The following is an 18,095-nucleotide window of genomic DNA, read 5'->3' as shown; positions in this document are numbered from 1 at the left end:
TATCTGCTGGTTGATGTGCTGGTTCGAGTGATCTGACCTTCACCAGAAAGAGCAAAGGTTTGCAGTCATTCAGGTCATCACAGTCTTTCCTGGGCTTGCTTGGCAGAGGCAGCAGGGACCTCTGCCCTGGCTGGAAGGGGTGTGGGGGGACACCCTCCTCCTCTTCCAGCAGAATCACCAGTGTGGGAACAGACCTTGTGCTCATATAGCCTCATGTTAAATGGGGTGCTGTGGTATGCATGGCGTGCTGAACACGTAAATGCACTAGTGCAGAGTGGTATTTTTCTGTTTTTTCATTTCACGTGTGCAAACCCACCCTATATTCTGGGGCTTGGAGAAGCTATTGGCAGATCTGTGCTGTCTTCTACACACTTTTTCTGTGGCACTCTGCGCAATTATTAGCTGCTTCTCCCCAAAGTTAGGCACAAACCCTGCACAGGTCTGCCTGGCTTTAGCCTTAGGCATCTCCAGCAAAGTCTGTGGCGCTGTCAAGAGGGATAAAGCGACAGTAGAATCGCGGCCTGTTTAAGCCCAGGGTTGTATGGAGGATTCTGAAATGACAATGCTGTATAGCATGAGAAAAAAAATCCTGAATTTAGGTTCCTCGCTCAGAAAAATGATGATGTAAGTGACTCCGCACGTTGTAGCAGGCACATCCTCTGCTAAAATTGCACAAAGAGTCTGCACTTGTACCTCCCAGGTCGGGGAGGAAGGGTACATGGAAGAATGGAAGTGTTTTTCTGCCGATGGTATTTATAACTCATTTTAGACTGTAGCATTATGTTATGTTTTTAGGCCACTCGTTGCTGCCGTATTCACATAAAATCTAAGAAAAGCGTATCCCTGAAAAAATGTCATTATTATGTTGACTCTGAGGGTGTTCCCTGTCAGCTCTGCGGTAATGATATCTGGGTTGAGAAGGCTCTCGACTTCATCTCAGGTGGTATTTCCAATAAAATCTTGGCCTTTGGCCTTAGAAAATATTCTGCTTGTATTAGCTTGTATCGGAGCACCTTTAAATTATGTTCTGTGCGCTTGCTTTGAGCTCTGTCCACAGCTAAGATTAGAAGCAGGCAGCAGCGCTGAGCAGGGGCACGGGGAGGGTGGAAGAGGCTTTGGGAATTCAGCCCTAGCAGATGAGCAGGTCAGAACTAGGAGAGGGGAACAAAGCTGAAATCATCGCTGGTTCTCCTGAGTTCTTGACTGTGTGTGGGTTAATCCAACCTCTTCGAGTGGTACCACAGCTGTCAGAAGCAGACAGGAGGCATTAATGCTGCATGTTTCTATTGGAGGCACTGCTGTAGGGCTGGACCAGGAGAAAGCATTTCTTCCAAGGGATTCACTTTTGTGCGTGACCAAATTAAAGCGAAAAAGCAGTTGTTACAATTGCCATAAACAGCTGGCAGAAGTTATCTGGAGCTCTTTAAAAACCCCAGGTAGCATCCTCAGAGCAGCTCAAGTCTTGCAGATCCTGTACCCTCCTCTATTGCAAGTATTCTGCTGTTTCACCAGCAGAAACTCCTCTGATTAGCACTCGTGGGGAGCAAAGGCCCCTTTATTTCATGCACAACTGCTGACTTTCCAGCAAGCTGTTCAGTGGGAGAGAGAACAGCCTGGAGAAATGTGCTCCTCTTCACTGTGCTGGGCAGTGATTTGAGGGAGTAGCAGGAAGGAGCCTGGGGATGCAGGGACAGACGGGCTGTAAATAGCTTTTTCACCTATGTGGCTGCATTGGAAAAGGCCAGCTCATGGCCCCATCTGCTTTTGTTTTGTCACTTAAAGCACCAGTGAACAAACCCAGCAGTTTTATTTTCCCGCTTCTGAAAAGCCTCTAACAACCTTCTTTTTAACTAGCATCCATTTATGTTTCTAAAGGATCTTTTATCTGATATGTTTGTTACCAAGCCAAAATGTTTTGCCCCCTGAACATCTCACCATAAACCTCTGAGTCCTCAGGTGATCTTCCACGGGAAAGCTCAGATTTTGTGGGAGTTGTTACTTTTTTTTTTTTTTAAAGTAATACTTCTTCTTTTTACGCAGTGGGAAGAAATTGGTGAGGTGGATGAAAACTATGCTCCGATACACACATACCAAGTATGCAAGGTAATGGAACAGAATCAGAACAACTGGCTTCTGACCAGCTGGATCTCTAACCAAGGGGCATCCCGCATTTTCATCGAGCTCAAATTCACCCTGAGGGACTGTAACAGCCTTCCAGGAGGACTTGGGACTTGCAAAGAGACTTTTAACATGTACTACTTTGAATCGGATGACGAAGATGGGAGGAACATCAGAGAGAATCAGTATATCAAGATCGATACCATTGCTGCTGATGAGAGCTTCACAGAGCTAGACCTTGGTGACAGAGTTATGAAGCTAAACACAGAGGTGAGAGACGTCGGGCCCCTGACCAAAAAGGGATTTTACCTTGCTTTCCAGGACGTGGGTGCCTGCATTGCCCTGGTCTCTGTGCGCGTGTACTACAAGAAATGCCCCTCAGTGGTCCGCAACCTGGCCCGCTTTCCAGACACCATCACGGGAGCAGATTCCTCACAGCTGCTAGAAGTCTCAGGCGTCTGCGTCAACCACTCGGTGACCGACGAGGCGCCCAAAATGCACTGCAGTGCTGAGGGAGAATGGCTGGTGCCCATCGGGAAGTGCTTGTGCAAGGCAGGCTACGAGGAGAAGAACAACACCTGCCAAGGTAAGGGTCTGCAGGGGGGTCGCTGTGCCAGGGTGATGTGCCACCTTGGCTCTCTTTTCTTCCACGTCCTTCTCTCGTGCCTGGTTGGGGTGACAACGGTAGGTTGGCTTCTCGCTTCCTCTGAGGTCTTTCTGGATGGCTGTGGGAGGATGAAGAGGCCTGGGCTGGGTGTTGTGGGACTTGACACCAATGTACAGTTCCCTCCCCGGCTCACAGGGTGCAATGAGGCTCCAGCACCCCGCTGTTACCTTGGGAGCAGTGCACTGTCGGGTCCGTGAGGGATCTGAAGTCTCATCAGTTATTTAAAGCTTTGCATCGGATGTACTCAATACTGAGGTTCTCTCTTCAATTTTAGAAGCTTGATTTCATTTTTTTCTGGACGGTTGCAGGGAACATTTGAAGTTAATTTCCCTGTACAAGGCATGTTTTGTGTTTTTGTATTTAAAGAAATATGTTTTTCTCCCTCTCTGTGAGGTGGGGGAGGAGGGAGAATTTGATATTTTCCTCTCTGGTAAATAGTTTAATACAAAGCTGCTCAGCTGTTCTGAGTTAAATGTAAAGCTTCACTGATTAAAAAATGCTTCCATATGTGATGAAGTTTACATACAAGTAGCTGGCTGAGGTTTCTGGGTTGCTCTTTAGTATAGGTCTACTGAATCAAGGGCCTCAAGCAAGTGATCTGTGGTGTCTGGAGCTAAAACCTAAGAAGAATGCTTCTTATTAAAAAAAAAATAAAAAAAATTAAAGTGAGGTAGTACAGAGTGTGGCTTTTTGCATTACATCTTTGTACATAAAATTTGCCCTTCTGTAAAAGTGTAACAGGTAGCTTAAAAGAAAACTTATTTGGGCAAAAAAGAGAAAAGGGGGAAAAAATTCAGTGCAAGCTTGGTTTTTGCAAAACTAATTTGTTCACCTTCCATCTTACTGCCTTCTACTTGGGGCCACTTAGTGAGAGGCAACCTGTGGAGAAGGCAGATGGATCCTGTTCCAGCTGAAGTCAGTGTTGCATTTTCTCTTCACCTCACCCCAGACTGTTGTTGGCATTTGTACTGTCGGTGCATAGGATGGATCCCTGCATATCCCAAATAAACTGGGGCCTTGATCCTTTAGTCCTCAGTTACGCTCCGTGCCCCTGAAGATTTTATAGTTCAAATCTCTCAAGAGTTGACTTGGAAATAGATTGTAGGTATGCTTATTTTTGGATAAACCTTGGGTAAACAGGATATAGACTCGGGGTTTAGTGCTTTTTTTTTTTGACTAGGAGATACGGCTTTTTCTGCAGATACAGTCTATATTGAAAAATCTGCTCTTTTTCGTTCTTGTGTCAATAAAGATACTTATCCCACATGTGGGTGAAGAAATTTGGCTGGCAGCTTGATACTGCACGAGGGGAACAGAGATTGACGTTAATCCTAGCTGATGAAATCTAGACTGTTGCAAGTGAGGGACAAGGGCCAGATATTCGAGTGAGAATCTGCCTCATTGTGGCTAAAAATACTGTGTCCTGAAATAACATGCACTGGTTGAGTCCAATGTCTAGACGCTGTCTTGAGTAACCTGCAAGAAGTGTTGGAGAAAGGGAGTACGTCCATTAGTTCTTTCCAAAACCTGCCTTCAAAGTAATCTGAAAGAACTCAAACAAGCAAAAAGCCACCACCACAATAATAATAATAATAAAAAAATAAACAACACACACCCAAAACAAAAGAAAAAAAGCACTACTGGCTTAAACCAGACACTTGGGTTGGTAAAGATCTTCAAGACTATCACGTGTGGAGCAGCTACATCTCTGGTAGCTCTGAGATTGCCATCTGGAGTATGCTTCCAGGAGACCTTAGTGATTTCATATTCTGCTTTACGTTTGGGGGTGTGAGTGGGATTTTTTGTTTCTATGGACTTTTCTAAGTCACTTTGGGGTGTTTGGTCATAATTTAAGATTATGCTGGGTAGGAGTGTGGGCAGAGTTTGCAAATATACGGCTGCCTCGTGGTGATGTAGCCTTGTCCTTCTGTGAGGCAAACCCCCCAGAAACTGCTTTTGTACTCCGACCACAGCCTGCACCCCCAGCAAAAGGCTATCCCTTGAACTACTCCGGAGCTGCTGAATCTATAATCCTCATTTGTAGGAAAGCCCTAAATTCCGTCACCAAATCAATGGCATGTCGGGATCGAAGTGCCTGTGGCAAAGTCTGTGTGAGGGCCCCATTCGGGTGTCCTGTGTTTAACCCAGGTCACTGTGCCGAGCGTTTCCTGCTGGTCGGTGCTCAGAGATGCTCAGTCGATAGGAGACGTTAGCCTTAGGCTGCTCGGGATGCCTGCCTTCAGTGCATACCGAGCTCGTGCTGATGCCTTTGGTGAGCAGAACGCTTTCTGGTTGGGATGTTGTTGCATTCACAAGGCTGAGCTTCTTTTTACCAGGTAGTGAAGTGAGCTGCAGCCCATCAGGGGAGCAACTTGCGCCGAGGAAGGCGTCCTGTGATGAATTTTGTGTTGATGCGGGTGGCTTTTTCACAGCCTGACTTGTGTTTAGGAGGTGTGCTCTGTGCTCCTGGCTGACACCATGGTCATTGTGGCAGTCCGTGGCGTAGCTCTGACAAACACCTAAATAACTTCTGACCTTTGGTTTGCAAATCATTTAAGCGCATCTTGCAAGCAGTCTCCCCGCTTGCTTTCGCTTACTGTTAAGCAGGTTATTACTGGCTGTGCCTTGGGAAGCGTTTTCCACCCCGAAGAGCCTGGCTTTGTTTATTAAAATTTCCCCTGCAAAGCTGACATTTTCCAAGCTCCAGTGTCACGTCTGGACAAAGCAGACTACGCTCTTATTAGAGACGATGCAAATCCCAGTCACCCTCACAGACATATGGGAACTATTGAAATCCCTTCTGCCTACAAATCATTAATTGGCAACGATGTTCTGAATTCATCATCTTGTCAGCGGGGTTCCTGTTTGAAGAAGGCACTGACAGTAACAGCTGAGCAATTTCTCTCGCTGGGGACACTGGGGTTGTAAATATGACATGGTCTAATCTCCTTATATAATGTGCTCACTCTCTCAATTAATATAGGCAGCTAGGCAGTATTTACTGTAAAGAACCCAAACTACTTATATTTTACACCTCCTTTGGCAGCATGGCCCATTTATCAGCGACTGCCCTGAGACAACTAGAGGTGAATTGTGACTGTTTTGGGACATGCTTGTAAATGACCAGAGTTAAGGCTCGTTATTCACAAGAATAAATTGCCACACTAGTTAATAAGAAAAAAAAAACAAAGCAGTTGCTCTGAATTTCCATGCTGTTTTCTAGAGCAATGATTTGGTGTTACTAAAAGACCACAAGTCCTTCAGTAACAGCAAATGGTCCTAATTTTGTAACTTCAGTTCTAGTTGCTTACTGCGTACAGCAGGGCTCACCTTTTGGGGTTTGCACAGGAAGCAAAGTCACTGTGGAAAGGTCACCTCCTGGCACTTCTCCGCTGGTATTCAGCCTCACCTTCAGCCTGACGTGTTCGTAGTGGGAAGTGAGAAATCCTTATTTTTATCCCTCTAAAGTCTCCAGAGCCCATCCTACTGGAAGGTTGGCACGTTAATCTAGTGAGCCCCAAACACATGCAGCAGTGAGGTCCCACTGGTGACCGTGGGGCTGTGGAGCTGTAGCTGTGGATGCAATTGATTTGCAGAGCCTAATATTTTTTTCAACTGCTTCTCAGAACTGAATCACAAATTAAATATTTCAGTTTAAAAACAAAAACAAAACAAACAAACAAAAAAAAACACAAACAAGCACCAGCAAAACTGCATTGAGTGTGAGCCAAGCTGAAAAAGCACGTAATGAGTTCACGAGGTCACCAGGCTCTCCTTCCCAAGAATCAGTGCACACTGCTACTTGAAGAGAGATCAAAGGGAGTACAGCCACTTTTAGCCAGCTACAAGGTATGTACACGATTACAGATGTAACAGAGCTGGACAAAATAATGGAGGAAAACTTAGGTGAAATTTTTCTTCACCTTGCTGCTTTCTGAGGGGAGAAGTCAGAAACAGAGGGCACAACAGAGGGATGGATTGGGGTATTAATTTCTTTCTTCTGGCAGCAGTACCATTCTAGAAATATTTGGATTACTTTTGTAAAACAGCTCTAGAAGGTCCAAGACCTTCTGCTCTCTTAAATACTTATGTTTGTTGCTTGATTATTCTTCTCTTAACCAACCTTGCTGAACGTATCTCTCTGCATTTACAACCAATACGTATTTTTGATGAGTGTTCATTTCCAGCTCTTGCAAAGAGATATAATTCCTTACAGGAAACAAAAGCTTCAGAAATGAGTGTTGTTGGCAGATATCTTTGATTTTGGGTATAACTAAATCAATTGACAACGGTTGCTAGCTTACGTAGATCAGAAGTTTACTCTTCTTCCTCTGAGAGCAGTGCAATCGGCACAGGTGTTTGAAGGAACTTGCCCGGAGTGGTGATTGCCCCACTGTTGATCAGTTATGGGAAGGATATTGAGACAATTGTGGTGTGTTTTGTTTTGTTTTTTTGCTTCTGTGCAGGAGCAGACAGGCAGAGTCAGTGCCCTTGGTAGTGGTGGGAAGCAGAAGGCACTGTACTGTCCCTTGTTCCTAGGAAGTAGAAATCTGTGGCTGCACAGGTAACTTGATTTTGGAGTTTGGGCTTTGCCTCTGAAGCAGCAAGTTTTGTTTTTTTTGCATCTGATGTAGCTGCAGGAGAGAGCGAGTTTTTTTCCTACCCCCTCCACAGCTTGCCTCTTTGCCTTGGGTTGGCTGAATTCTCCCTTCAAACTCCTTGTTGTGGATACTCTACAAAGACAGCGTGTTGCTAAATCCTGCCCGTCTTTTGGGACGCTTCCCAGCTGGGACTCAGGTGAATAAGGCAAACGTACTTTTACCCTTGTGGTAGAGTGGAAAGCAAGCAAAGTCCAGAAAAAAAAAAAAAAAAAAATCTCCTCTTAATTGTTCTACTGGGAGGTGATTACATGGAAGAAAAACGTTGATGGAAATGTTCAGTATATGGAAAATACTGAATTTGGAAATACTGCTGCCCCTCCAGGGAGTTCTTTGCCCATCATTCATACTTCTTGTGCGTTTTTCTGATTAAAACCAAATTGGATGGGAGTATAGCATAGTAGGTGTTTATATAATTATGAGCTGAAGTGTCTAGTTAATTTTAATTAGGCACAAAACCAACCGGCGTCAGAATAGCAGAATTTTTGGCTGCACAGTTTGTATTATCTTTTCAAATGTAAAGAAAATCACTTGAATGCTACATTTCAGCAAAAGGCAGTTGTCACTGGAGGGGGAATGGTTTTATTATGTGTGTGTATATTTAGGTGGTTTTGTTCCACAGCTGACATACTTAAGAGCAGGGGAATGTTTTCCAGAAATGAGAACTGTATTGCAACAGGGCTGATTAAATATTACTACTTGTTTTATTTTGCACATCTCTGCCTTCATTAAGGGAGGCATGGTCTGTGGATGTGCAATATATTGTACTCTGCTAATGAGTTTTAACCTTCTGTGCTACCTTGTACGCTTGCAACCCCTGGTGACTCCCAAGACCTTTCCTCATCCTGCACCAATGTTTTTAGGTTGTTACTTTGCCTAACGTAACCTTGTCGGTCCTGGCAGTGGGGCTGCTCTGCAGTCATCTTACAGAAGGACAATTAAAGAGTACTTTTTTTCCCATGTAAAATACAGATTGAGCAGTATAAATAAAATCATGTTTGGAACCAGCTCTGAATGCTTCAGTTTTGAAGGTCGTGTTTACTTCTTAGCCAAAAAATACTTTGGGGAAGGTTTTAGGGTATACTTTTGCATGCAAGCCTAGATAACTAAATGGTATTTAATTGAATATTCATTTTGTTTGATTTTAGTATTCTTGAATATCCAGCTTAAGATGCTTCTAAAAGCATGGAGGTGTTGCAGAGGTGCCCGTTAGCCATGGTGCTGTTTGGTTCCTCCGGTTGTCACCTTTGGCTTTGAGTTGCTTAGAAATAGCTAGCTTATTAATAGTTGTTTTTAGAAACAAATAAGGACTCTGGAGAGATGCTAAGCATAAAGTGCGTGAATAGTGGTTGACAATGCAGTGGATTTAATTGCTCTGGTGTAAGATGGAGCTGTCCCCAGCTGCCTGTTGTGTCCCACTGCTGGAAGCTGCTGCCAGCACTGCAGAACTGGACAGTCTGCATGCCTACTGATGTGACCAGTGGCTTTGCCTTAATGCCCTGGACAGGGGCTGATAAGACATGGGCACTGTCCCTGGGTGATAATCTTGAGCAGAAGGGTGGCTGCAACCACTCAAACTGCCACAGGTCTGCCACCGCTCATCTGTCAGAACCCTCATTGCACAAAATGTACGTTGAGCATTAAAATGAAGTTGTACTGTTGCATATTGCCATGGTTTTCATGTTTTCCTGCAGGTTTTCAGTTTTGTGCTTCTCATTTAGAATCACTTAGCGGTAGTTAATGATGTGTTGACATTTCAATTACAAGCTTTTCTCTGTGCGTGCTTTATATGTTGACCATTTTAACTTGCTTTGGGTTAATATTGAGGTTGAAATCCAGGCTCCAGAAAAGGAGGGTGCAATTTCACCTTGTTTGAACACGGTTGCAGTTTACCTTTTCTTTCAGTTTTTTTTTAAAGCTGAATAAAATTGTCCTGCGTAAGGTAAGCAGAATGCAGAGACTGCAACACGGATGTCTGCACAAAGAGGTGAATCTGTTTTTCATGTAAATAGGGATGACCATTTATTTTTTTCTGTAAGCTTGCTCAGTTTTATGATTGAAGTTAATCTAGTTACAGACACTGTGGTGCTCGCAGACAACACGTGGTTAAGGTTGCATTGAACTTGGTGCTGATGGGCCTCCATTTTTTATTTCCCTCAGGATGGTGGTGAAATTTTTAATACTGGAATGAACTCAGAGAGCAAGGCTAGGTGTTTTATAAAGCCCCAACCGTATACCCAAAACAGATTAAAGAAAGAAAAGACAAAAGAGAAGATGCCTGTTCTGTGGATATGCCTTATTGCTTTCATATACTTGTCCTACTTTTATAAATGTAAGTCCTTAAAAAACAGTTGAAGTTTGAAGAATTGGGGTTTCAGTTGACAACTTTCTTAACTGCAAATGACAATGAATCAGATTACAACCAAGGAGGACTTGTTCCCCTGAAAATCTAAGCTCTAAAAGCTGCAGATCAATTCCACTGGCTGGGGCTGACATAAGGCTGTCCCTGGGAGCATGCTTCCCTGCTCCGCCTCAGTTTATGTCCTTGGAAGCAGAACTGGTGGAAGAGGATATGTACTGGACAGCAACACAAGCTTACTCTTCTAAAGCTGGGGGTGGAACAGAATTTGTCTTTGCTAAAGATTTTCCAAGATTTGGAAGTAGTTTCTGCTAAATACATGGTGTGTTGTGTTTTTTTTTTTTTGTTGTTGGTTTTTTTTTTTTTTTGTTTGTTTGTTTTTTAATTTTCCATTGAAAACATCTGCTTAAAATTAGGTTATTTAAATCATTACTTTGGGCCCTTGGAAACTCTTTTCAGAAGTGTCAGGCACTCATTAGCATTTGCTGAAGTCAGTGGATGCTCAGCAGTTCTGAACGCTAACTAGACTGTTTGCTTTTGTACCTCAAAATGAGATGCTTCCCTTCAGAAAACGTTTGGCCTGGAGGTACGGATTCTGCAGAAGAATCTGAAGCTTCTGCCTGGCGTGGAAGCTGTGCCAAGGAGTCCGTATCTGTGAGAAGGTCCCTTTTGCTGCCAAAGCTGCTGTTACTGAGTACCAGACCTATCTATAGATTAAAATATATAAAAAAAAAAGCATCAGTGGACTCTTCTTTCCCTCTACACATGTGAGTGCTGGCGTTACTTGAATCAAGTGAGCCTGCCTGGAGAACCAGCATCATCCTTATTAAAGCCTAGAGCCACGGCTACTGTCCACCGAGTGAAATGGCTGCCTCCTGCCTGCTTTGTAAGGGTTGCTCTGCTTACGGTGCTGATTTCCCCAAATACTGCCTCGCACGTAGCTGGGCAGCCTGTTGTCCCGCTACGCCAGCGACGGAGGTCGCAGCTTTGCCTCGGAAAGCTGTCTGAAGAAGGAAGCTTTTTTAATTACTGCAGAGCGAAAGGAGAAGCTGCTCCCCGAGCGCGTGGGGAGCGCGCTAATTTGGCATTCAGCGGGAGCAGCCTGCGGGTTGCAGCTTCCCAGCTCCGAGCCGCTCTGCAGATAGCCTCCTGCCCAGGCAGCAGCAGAGCCAGGACCGGGGGCTTCATTACTGCCGGGCTCGAGAAATGCCAGCAATACCAGCATCTTGGGGCAGGGCCATCCTTGTACGAGTGTAAATCCAAGGCAGTCGGCTGCCTTAATTACTGGGAAGCTCAGATAAAAGCTTTTCTCCCCTTCCTATAGGCAAAGCTGACCGGTATTACCCATTTATTTTTAAAGACGTTTTCTAGGAGAGCTTTTACATTATTTTCCTTTGCTCTCACAGTTCAAGCATGATTTAATATGTCAAAACTAGTTTGCTTAGCCGGCCTTGATTGTCTTGCATACTTCCACTAAAACAGGGCAGTCATCTTTCCAGGCAAGCTGCTGCCCAGACAAATGAAGTGTCACAGCAGTTAGGACTTGCTCTTGTATTGTGACAGCAGTAGCTTCCTCTGACAAAGCTGGCAGTGGGGAATTTAGACAGTGGTAATGCCTGCAGACACCTCTTGGGTCAGAGCAGCATGGGCCCACACACACAGATGCGGAGACAAGCTTATGCTTGAGAGATTTAATCGATCATTCATGTGAAAAGGAATTTTGGTCCAGATTGAGAGTCTAGCTAGCACCAGAGAAAGAAAGAAAACTATCCTGTTGATGCTCGGGCTTGTGCATGTAGCTTTGGAGAAATAGCACTTGGTCTTTATTCCAGAGCAGTGCCACCAAATGAAACCACGTGGGTGCAGGTCATCGGGCAGAAGGGAATTGCTGCGTGGTGCTGTGCTGTCTGCAGTCAGTGGGAGTTCTGCCACTGACAGTGCTGGGATGGAGGTGGTAATCCCTTATAACACATTCTTAACTAAAATGATTTCTTGGCTTAGGTCTTACTGTGTGTTGCACTGACCACCAGCAGAGCACAGCTTACACAACAGAAATTGAGCTCGTAATAATTGACACAACTGAGATCAGCCCTATTTCTCAGGTACTGATGTGATCCTGATCTCCTCCAAGCCTCCTAAATCTGAGAGAGACGCTGTCTCTTTGTGGTGGTCTTTTCTCACCTTGTGCAGGGAGACACAGGCCTGAGATCATCCCTGTGCATCTCTGCCCTGTGCTCAGTGTAGAGGATCAGGTAAGAAGCTTTGAGTCCCTCCTCGCTCTTACTACGCTTTAAAATGGCACGTCAGCTCTTCAGGCCTGCTTGCAGGACTCGGTGTGTGTGCCACCCTCGCTGTTGACACCCTTGGCTCGTGCCCCCTGGATGCATTGGGGTAATACGTGCTCAGCATTCAGGTCAGGCATCTCCCAGTGCTTTTTCACTGGGGGGCTGGAAGTCACTCTCTGGTGTGTGGGACGGCTGCCAGATGGAAATCTGGTGCTTGGGGACAAGCAAAAGGGTTGTGCGATGCTGTTATCGACGGAGCACTGAGCATGGCTAATGGCATCGACGGGAGCTGTGTCATCCCGGCGGTGAAGGCGGCTGGTCACGCGCTGACTCCAAAATGTGCTGCGTTACATGCACTGCTGGAAATTGGGGCCGGTGCCCCCGGCAGGCCCTGCCCTCGCAAAATATTGTAGGGTCCTGTTCAGTTCGGTGACCTCCCAGTGATTCCTGGGGCAGAATGGTTCTTGGAGAGAGCCAGAAGCCTGTTTTTTGGTGTTTTGCCCAGAAGACAAAGCTAGGTCAGACCTTGGCACATGAAGCAGTTGGCCAGCGTTGTCTGAAAACTTGATCCCCTGACTGAAACCTCACGGCTGACTGTGTGCTGTTACACGAGGCATTTACTAAGGAATCCCAAATGGGAATCTTCTGAAGTCTTCCCATGAGTATGGCCTAGCTCAGGTCTTGGTGGTGCTTTGTCCAACTGAGAGCACGCTGGTTCTTAAGCCCTGTTAGTGTTTAATAACATGTACAGCTTTGTGTTAACAGGATCACGAGTATTTTCCAAGAAATGCAAGACCAGCTGCAACCGAAGTTGGTATTTTCAGCTGGAGGCCTTTGCTTCAGTCAGAAGTACAAATGCCTTTGCTTGAAGTTAGTGTTTGTTCCCAGTATAAGCATTTTGCTGCTCTCATCAGGGGGAGAGCCAGGCCGTACAACAGCCGTGCTGCAGATACGCCAATAGCACATCTGAGCCTGCGGAGGTGTTGGGGGATTCAGCTGAATGTGCACTGTCACCACCTCTGTGCCGCTGACAGACGTGAGGCCCGGAAAAAACAAGCCAGGCCCTTTCTGGTCCCCGTGTGTTGTGTGTGGTGTCCAGGCGTGCAAACAACACGGGCTGCAAATGCACCGAGAAACAAAAACTCAGAGTTTGTTTATTAAGCAATTTTTCGGTTTGGTTTAACAAATTCATATTTTACACGTTCCAAAGGCTGATTTCCAGATGCCATTGGGAAAAGTGTCAGGCCACATTCAAATTAGCCTTATTGTTCCTTAATATCTTACTGGCGTACAAGGTTAATTAGTACTATAGGCAATATGCATTATTCATCGCGGCAATCAGGCTTTTCTTCTGCTGGGCTGTTGTGTGCCGCAAATTGTTTCCATTCCAATAACAAATCTGTGATATATTATTTTCATATTTAATCCTGCCAAATCATATTTGTGATATATAAATTATGTGGGCACTCTGATGCTGACAGAAGAAAACATTTCAGGTGTCAAAATGGGCTATAATTTTCATGTTTAACTCCTGGGTTGCGCGGCTGGTTTGGGCAAAGACCTCCAGCACAATGGGAAATAGAAGATTTTTATGGATGCCTGTCTTCAGTCTGGCCCAAACGGGGATAGTATCAGTGATGTCAGCAGCACTGTGCTGTTTTAGATCAGAAGTGTTTTTGTTGCTAATGATCAGCTGTATCTCATTGCAGGCTTGAACTGCTGAAACCGTGTAGCTCTTCCAGCAATGTGGCTGCCTGCAGTTCCCCCAGCACAGACCTCTGAAGCGCCTTCCTTCCCTGCCTGGGGGTTGCAGCTGGGGAGAGGCCTTTTGAGCAGGGCCCTTTGAGCACAAGGGTGAAATGTGAGTTCTCCTCAGCTACCAGCCAGCACCAGAGGCTCAGCCCTGCTCCAGCATCCTGTGCAGGCTGCAGCTGCAAGCAGGAGAGATGCTGGCAGACGGGCTTGCAGGAGGGCTAGCAAGCAGTGGCTTTAACTTGCACAGCTTGCTTATCTCACAGTGGGTTTGTCTGCCTGCCTTTCTCAGTTCGGGGGCCAAGAATCCAGCATTACCTCATCTGCAGCCAGTAATGAGCCCACCGGATAAAAGGCATCTAGTAGGAGCAGTTACACAGTGCTGTGATTAATCTGATTCTTCCTTTCCCTAAAGGCACAATGCTTTCACCCCTGAGATCCTGCTGCCTTCACTTGTCCAGCGTTCAGGAGGCCGCATCCCTCCTGTACCCTGAGCAGGTGTCAGCTGCATACACCTTTCTGGGCAGCACTTGGAAACCCCAGTAAGCTGCAGCCATCCCTCTCTGCCCCAGTATTTACTCAAATAATATTGTTCGTTAAGTATCTTGGGGAGATCTTTCTCCTCTGCTTTCTCTGTCTAACATTTCACTCAGGCTGCCTTCTCGAGCTTTCCAGCTGCAGCCTTCTCGGTCAGCTGTGCACACATACTGAGGTGTGGAGATGGGTGTTAGCATGCTGGCTTGTTGGAATTGCTGCTCGTGCCAGAGGTCACTGAACCTCCAAATAAGATCAGTTTGTGCTACTTACCTTCGCAGAGAAACTGCCTCTCCCACCAGGGAGTTCATATTTTCAGTAAGCAGGGTGAGAGAGAAGCAGAGGCACGGGAGGCTGAGTGAGTTGCTGAAGGTCCTGCAAACCACTTTTGAGAGTGGTAGAGGAGGCTCTACCAGCCTGGCTTCAAGACCATTACCAATTCCTCTCATCCGTTGCTCTCCTGAGAAGGATGTAGGTATGCACTTGCTTTCCAGCCTGGCGTGGCACAGCCTCCTGGCACGGGCAGGCATGCCTTACAAAAAGCCATGCAGTGTTGCCAGGGCCCAGAGGGCTACTTGCACAGACATTGCTACAAGGATACATAGAGCAGAGTTTTGCTTTCAGTAGCACATGACAATGAGTCCACCAGATCATGCCAGGCTTGCAAACGTGCTGGTGATGAATGCTTAAGATTCCTTTGTGTTCGAAATGCAAGTAAATATTTTCCAGCAAATCTGACTCACTTCCTTTCTAACCCTTCTTGTTTTGTACATGCATTGTTTTCCCCTCCTGAGCGTTTCCCTTTAATAGAAATCGGGCAGTCAGCTTAGGTGACTGCTCTGCTTCTTCCCTCCTCTTGGCTGGGGCAAAGAGGAGTTTCAAGGGCGTGATTTTTGCAGCCTGGTGCAGAACGTGATGGTTTTTGTGTGTCAGATAGCAGAAAATGAAACACGCACATTCAAAGTGAATAACCTGATACGTCCAGGGACGTTCCTGTGCAGTTTGGGAACAGATTCTCAGCAACAACATGGGTGGGTAAACCTACCTATTACACATGTGCATGAAACAAGTAGCAGATGTCTCTGGGCCTTTGATTTAGGTGCTGCTATGATACAAATAAATGAATAGACACAGAAATGAAGAGGTGGTGATCAGTAGTACTCTTGCCCCTGATTATTACCCAGTGCTTCAGACATGCAGTTGAGATGCCTTTCAGCAGACCGGTGCCTCCAGCGTTGCACAAAACTGCATGTGTGAATTCATTTGGATTGCTGCAGGTTAAAACATAAGGGTGTGCACATAGTGTTTGCTTAAAAGTTGATTATAGGCAGCAGACTAATAAGTAAATTGTACCTAAGTTATAATTATGTAAATCACCAAAAGTGGAATGGCTTTGTCAGCTTAGTCTTTAAGAGTTTCATCAATAACTTATGAGGTTCAGTAAATGCACAGTGCTCCTATGCTACTTTGTTGCACAGGATTATGACATACAGGCAAAGGAATTTTAATTTTTTTTTTTTAAGTATTCCTGGGGACAAAATAAAAAAGCTCACAGCAATCAGCGGCATGTAAATTTAGTGCTGTGTTGTAGATCAGCATGGTTGAAAGTATTAATGAGAGAATCTTCTGCAGATGCTGCGTCCATAGATCTCTGAAATAGCTCGTGGGGGCAAAATCTAGACTGTGTGGCTGATAAATAATAGAATAGCTTCACTCCCTCTCCTCCCCCTTTTCTTAGTTTTACATGACACGAAGCACTACTTGGAAAAAGTAGTGTGTTTTTCAGGCTGTACCAGAATACAACAAACACCATTGTTGTTCAGGAGGAAAGCTTCGTTTCTGCTGTCATGTTTATATTTTGAAGTAGTCAGCTTATAGATCTGTTGAGTCTGAAGGAGACTAAAACCTATTATACGTGACTTTTTGTGCCTGCTTCTGAAATAGCACAGGGAGGAGCCTTGTGGTGCCAGCATGCATGGAGAGCAGGGTCTGATACTCTGGTCCTGCACCCTCAAGACTTTGTGTGTGACTGGCTGGCATCACGAATGGAGAAAGAGTGAAGAAATCAGAGGGTAAGAAAAATATGAATGCAAATGGTGCATATGTCTGATGGCCCTACTCGAGGAGTTGAAAGTCTCCCTGCTACCTGGCGCAGTTGAACTTTTGAAGTGTGCTTGAGGGTTCTCCTGGCTGGGACAGCTGTCCCAGGAGCAGCTGCTTTGAAAGAGACAGAATTGGGGCACAGCATGCAAGGCAAAACACCGATGAGACATTTGGTATGCATCATGGGGACTCTGGTAGCCTTTCCTGATGCATTTATTTCATAAATGTTTCAGGTATACTTTCTGAAGAATGATATAGTGCTAGATCTGTGTGGAACTTACCTGTGATTCCCTGAAGCTCCATAAGCTCTGGTGTACCTTTTTTTTTTCTTTTTTTGCTAGTTTTGAACTCCATTTTTTATTTATTTTCCTGTGGCAGCAGGGGATCAAAATCACCTAGATGTTTCAAACATCACCATTTTCTATAAATGTTCCAGGTCTTTATTTCTTGTTGGAAAAAAAAGAAACAGCTCCTGCTTTAAATAGCTTGTTTAGGTAATATTAAAAAATAAATAAAGGAAGTATATAATTTCCTGGGCTTTAACGCAGCGACAACAAAAAGTTAGTAACATAGCTAACATGGCCTTTTCAAAGCCATAGGAGTTTCTCAGGGATGATAAAGAGCCTGAGCGCTTGGCCTCAGCTACTTCTGTTTATTTTTTACACAGGTATTCCCAGGGCTTTTATCATGTGATGGTGTCTTACACCTTATTTTGGTGATAAGGAAACGAGGCAAAGAGAGGAGTTGCCAGAATCACATCCTGCCCAGTGGAAGCTCAGACTTCCCAGGCTTGTGCTCTAGCTCACTAAGCTGCATGTCCACGGAGATGCAGTGACTGGTACCAGCCTCATTAGTGAGCATAGACATCTAGCTGCTATGTCTTAGCTGATCTTAAGTGACTTGCTGTCCTGGCAGTAGTTAGTTTCTGTGAAGCGATGTGTGGTTTACAGCTGAAGGTTTTTTTTTTTTTTTTTTCCCCATTTACCTGGGCCAGGATTTCAACTGTAACTCAGTCAGACATTTTATTACTGCACATTCTCCCAGTCTACGGGATATTTTCAGTTCGGTTAGGAAAACTGGAGACAGGAGAACAACATAAATTTATTGTGTGAATATTTCATTTCTTATGTCTTAAGCTATTGGGGAAATAGGAGATACTTAACGTTTCATATAAATTCCCCCACAAAGTACATGGTGTTACTAAACTATCTGTATCTTCAACTTCTAGAGAAGAATGGATTGAATGTTCCACTCTGTGCTGACTTATTAAAAAGGATGATTTTCAGCCTCTTTTGCTGAAGCACCAGACTCTAAATATGTTGCAACATTTGCTTTAAAGAAGTGAATGGTGTTTCTACATATTTAATTATCTCTTTAAAAAGCATGAGAGTGGATCAGTGCCTTACAAAGCAATATGCTTCGGTTTTACATCCTGTGGCAATGTGACTAGAACGCTTCCTCTCACGTGAAAATGAAAGCAATAGCTTTGTCTCTTAGTGTCTTCATTCAAAATTGGCTATTAGCTGTTCAGGCAAAGTCCCTCAGACTTGCAGCTTCTGCTGTCAAAAGATTAGCAAGCCAAAACATAGCACAAGTGCAACGTTACCAATAAATGATGA

General features: G+C 44.9%; 1 protein-coding gene across 7 annotated transcripts in view; it reads left to right on the top strand.

Annotated features, from left to right (window-relative positions):
* The window catches only part of EPHA5 (EPH receptor A5), a 191,012-nt gene that overhangs the window by 36,593 nt on the left and 136,324 nt on the right, over positions 1–18,095 (top strand). For all 7 annotated transcript variants that reach the window (XM_082759327.1, XM_082759325.1, XM_082759326.1 and 4 more), the window contains exon 3: positions 2,041–2,704. In XM_082759327.1, the coding sequence (XP_082615453.1) occupies positions 2,041–2,704 (664 nt within the window). The remainder of the gene's footprint in view (positions 1–2,040; positions 2,705–18,095) is intronic.

This window comes from Aythya marila (assembly GCF_965140915.1).
Source record: "Aythya marila genome assembly, chromosome: 4".
NCBI lineage: Eukaryota > Metazoa > Chordata > Aves > Anseriformes > Anatidae > Aythya > Aythya marila.
Note: the sequence above shows the minus strand (reverse complement) of the source record. Positions and strands in the feature narration are given on the sequence as shown.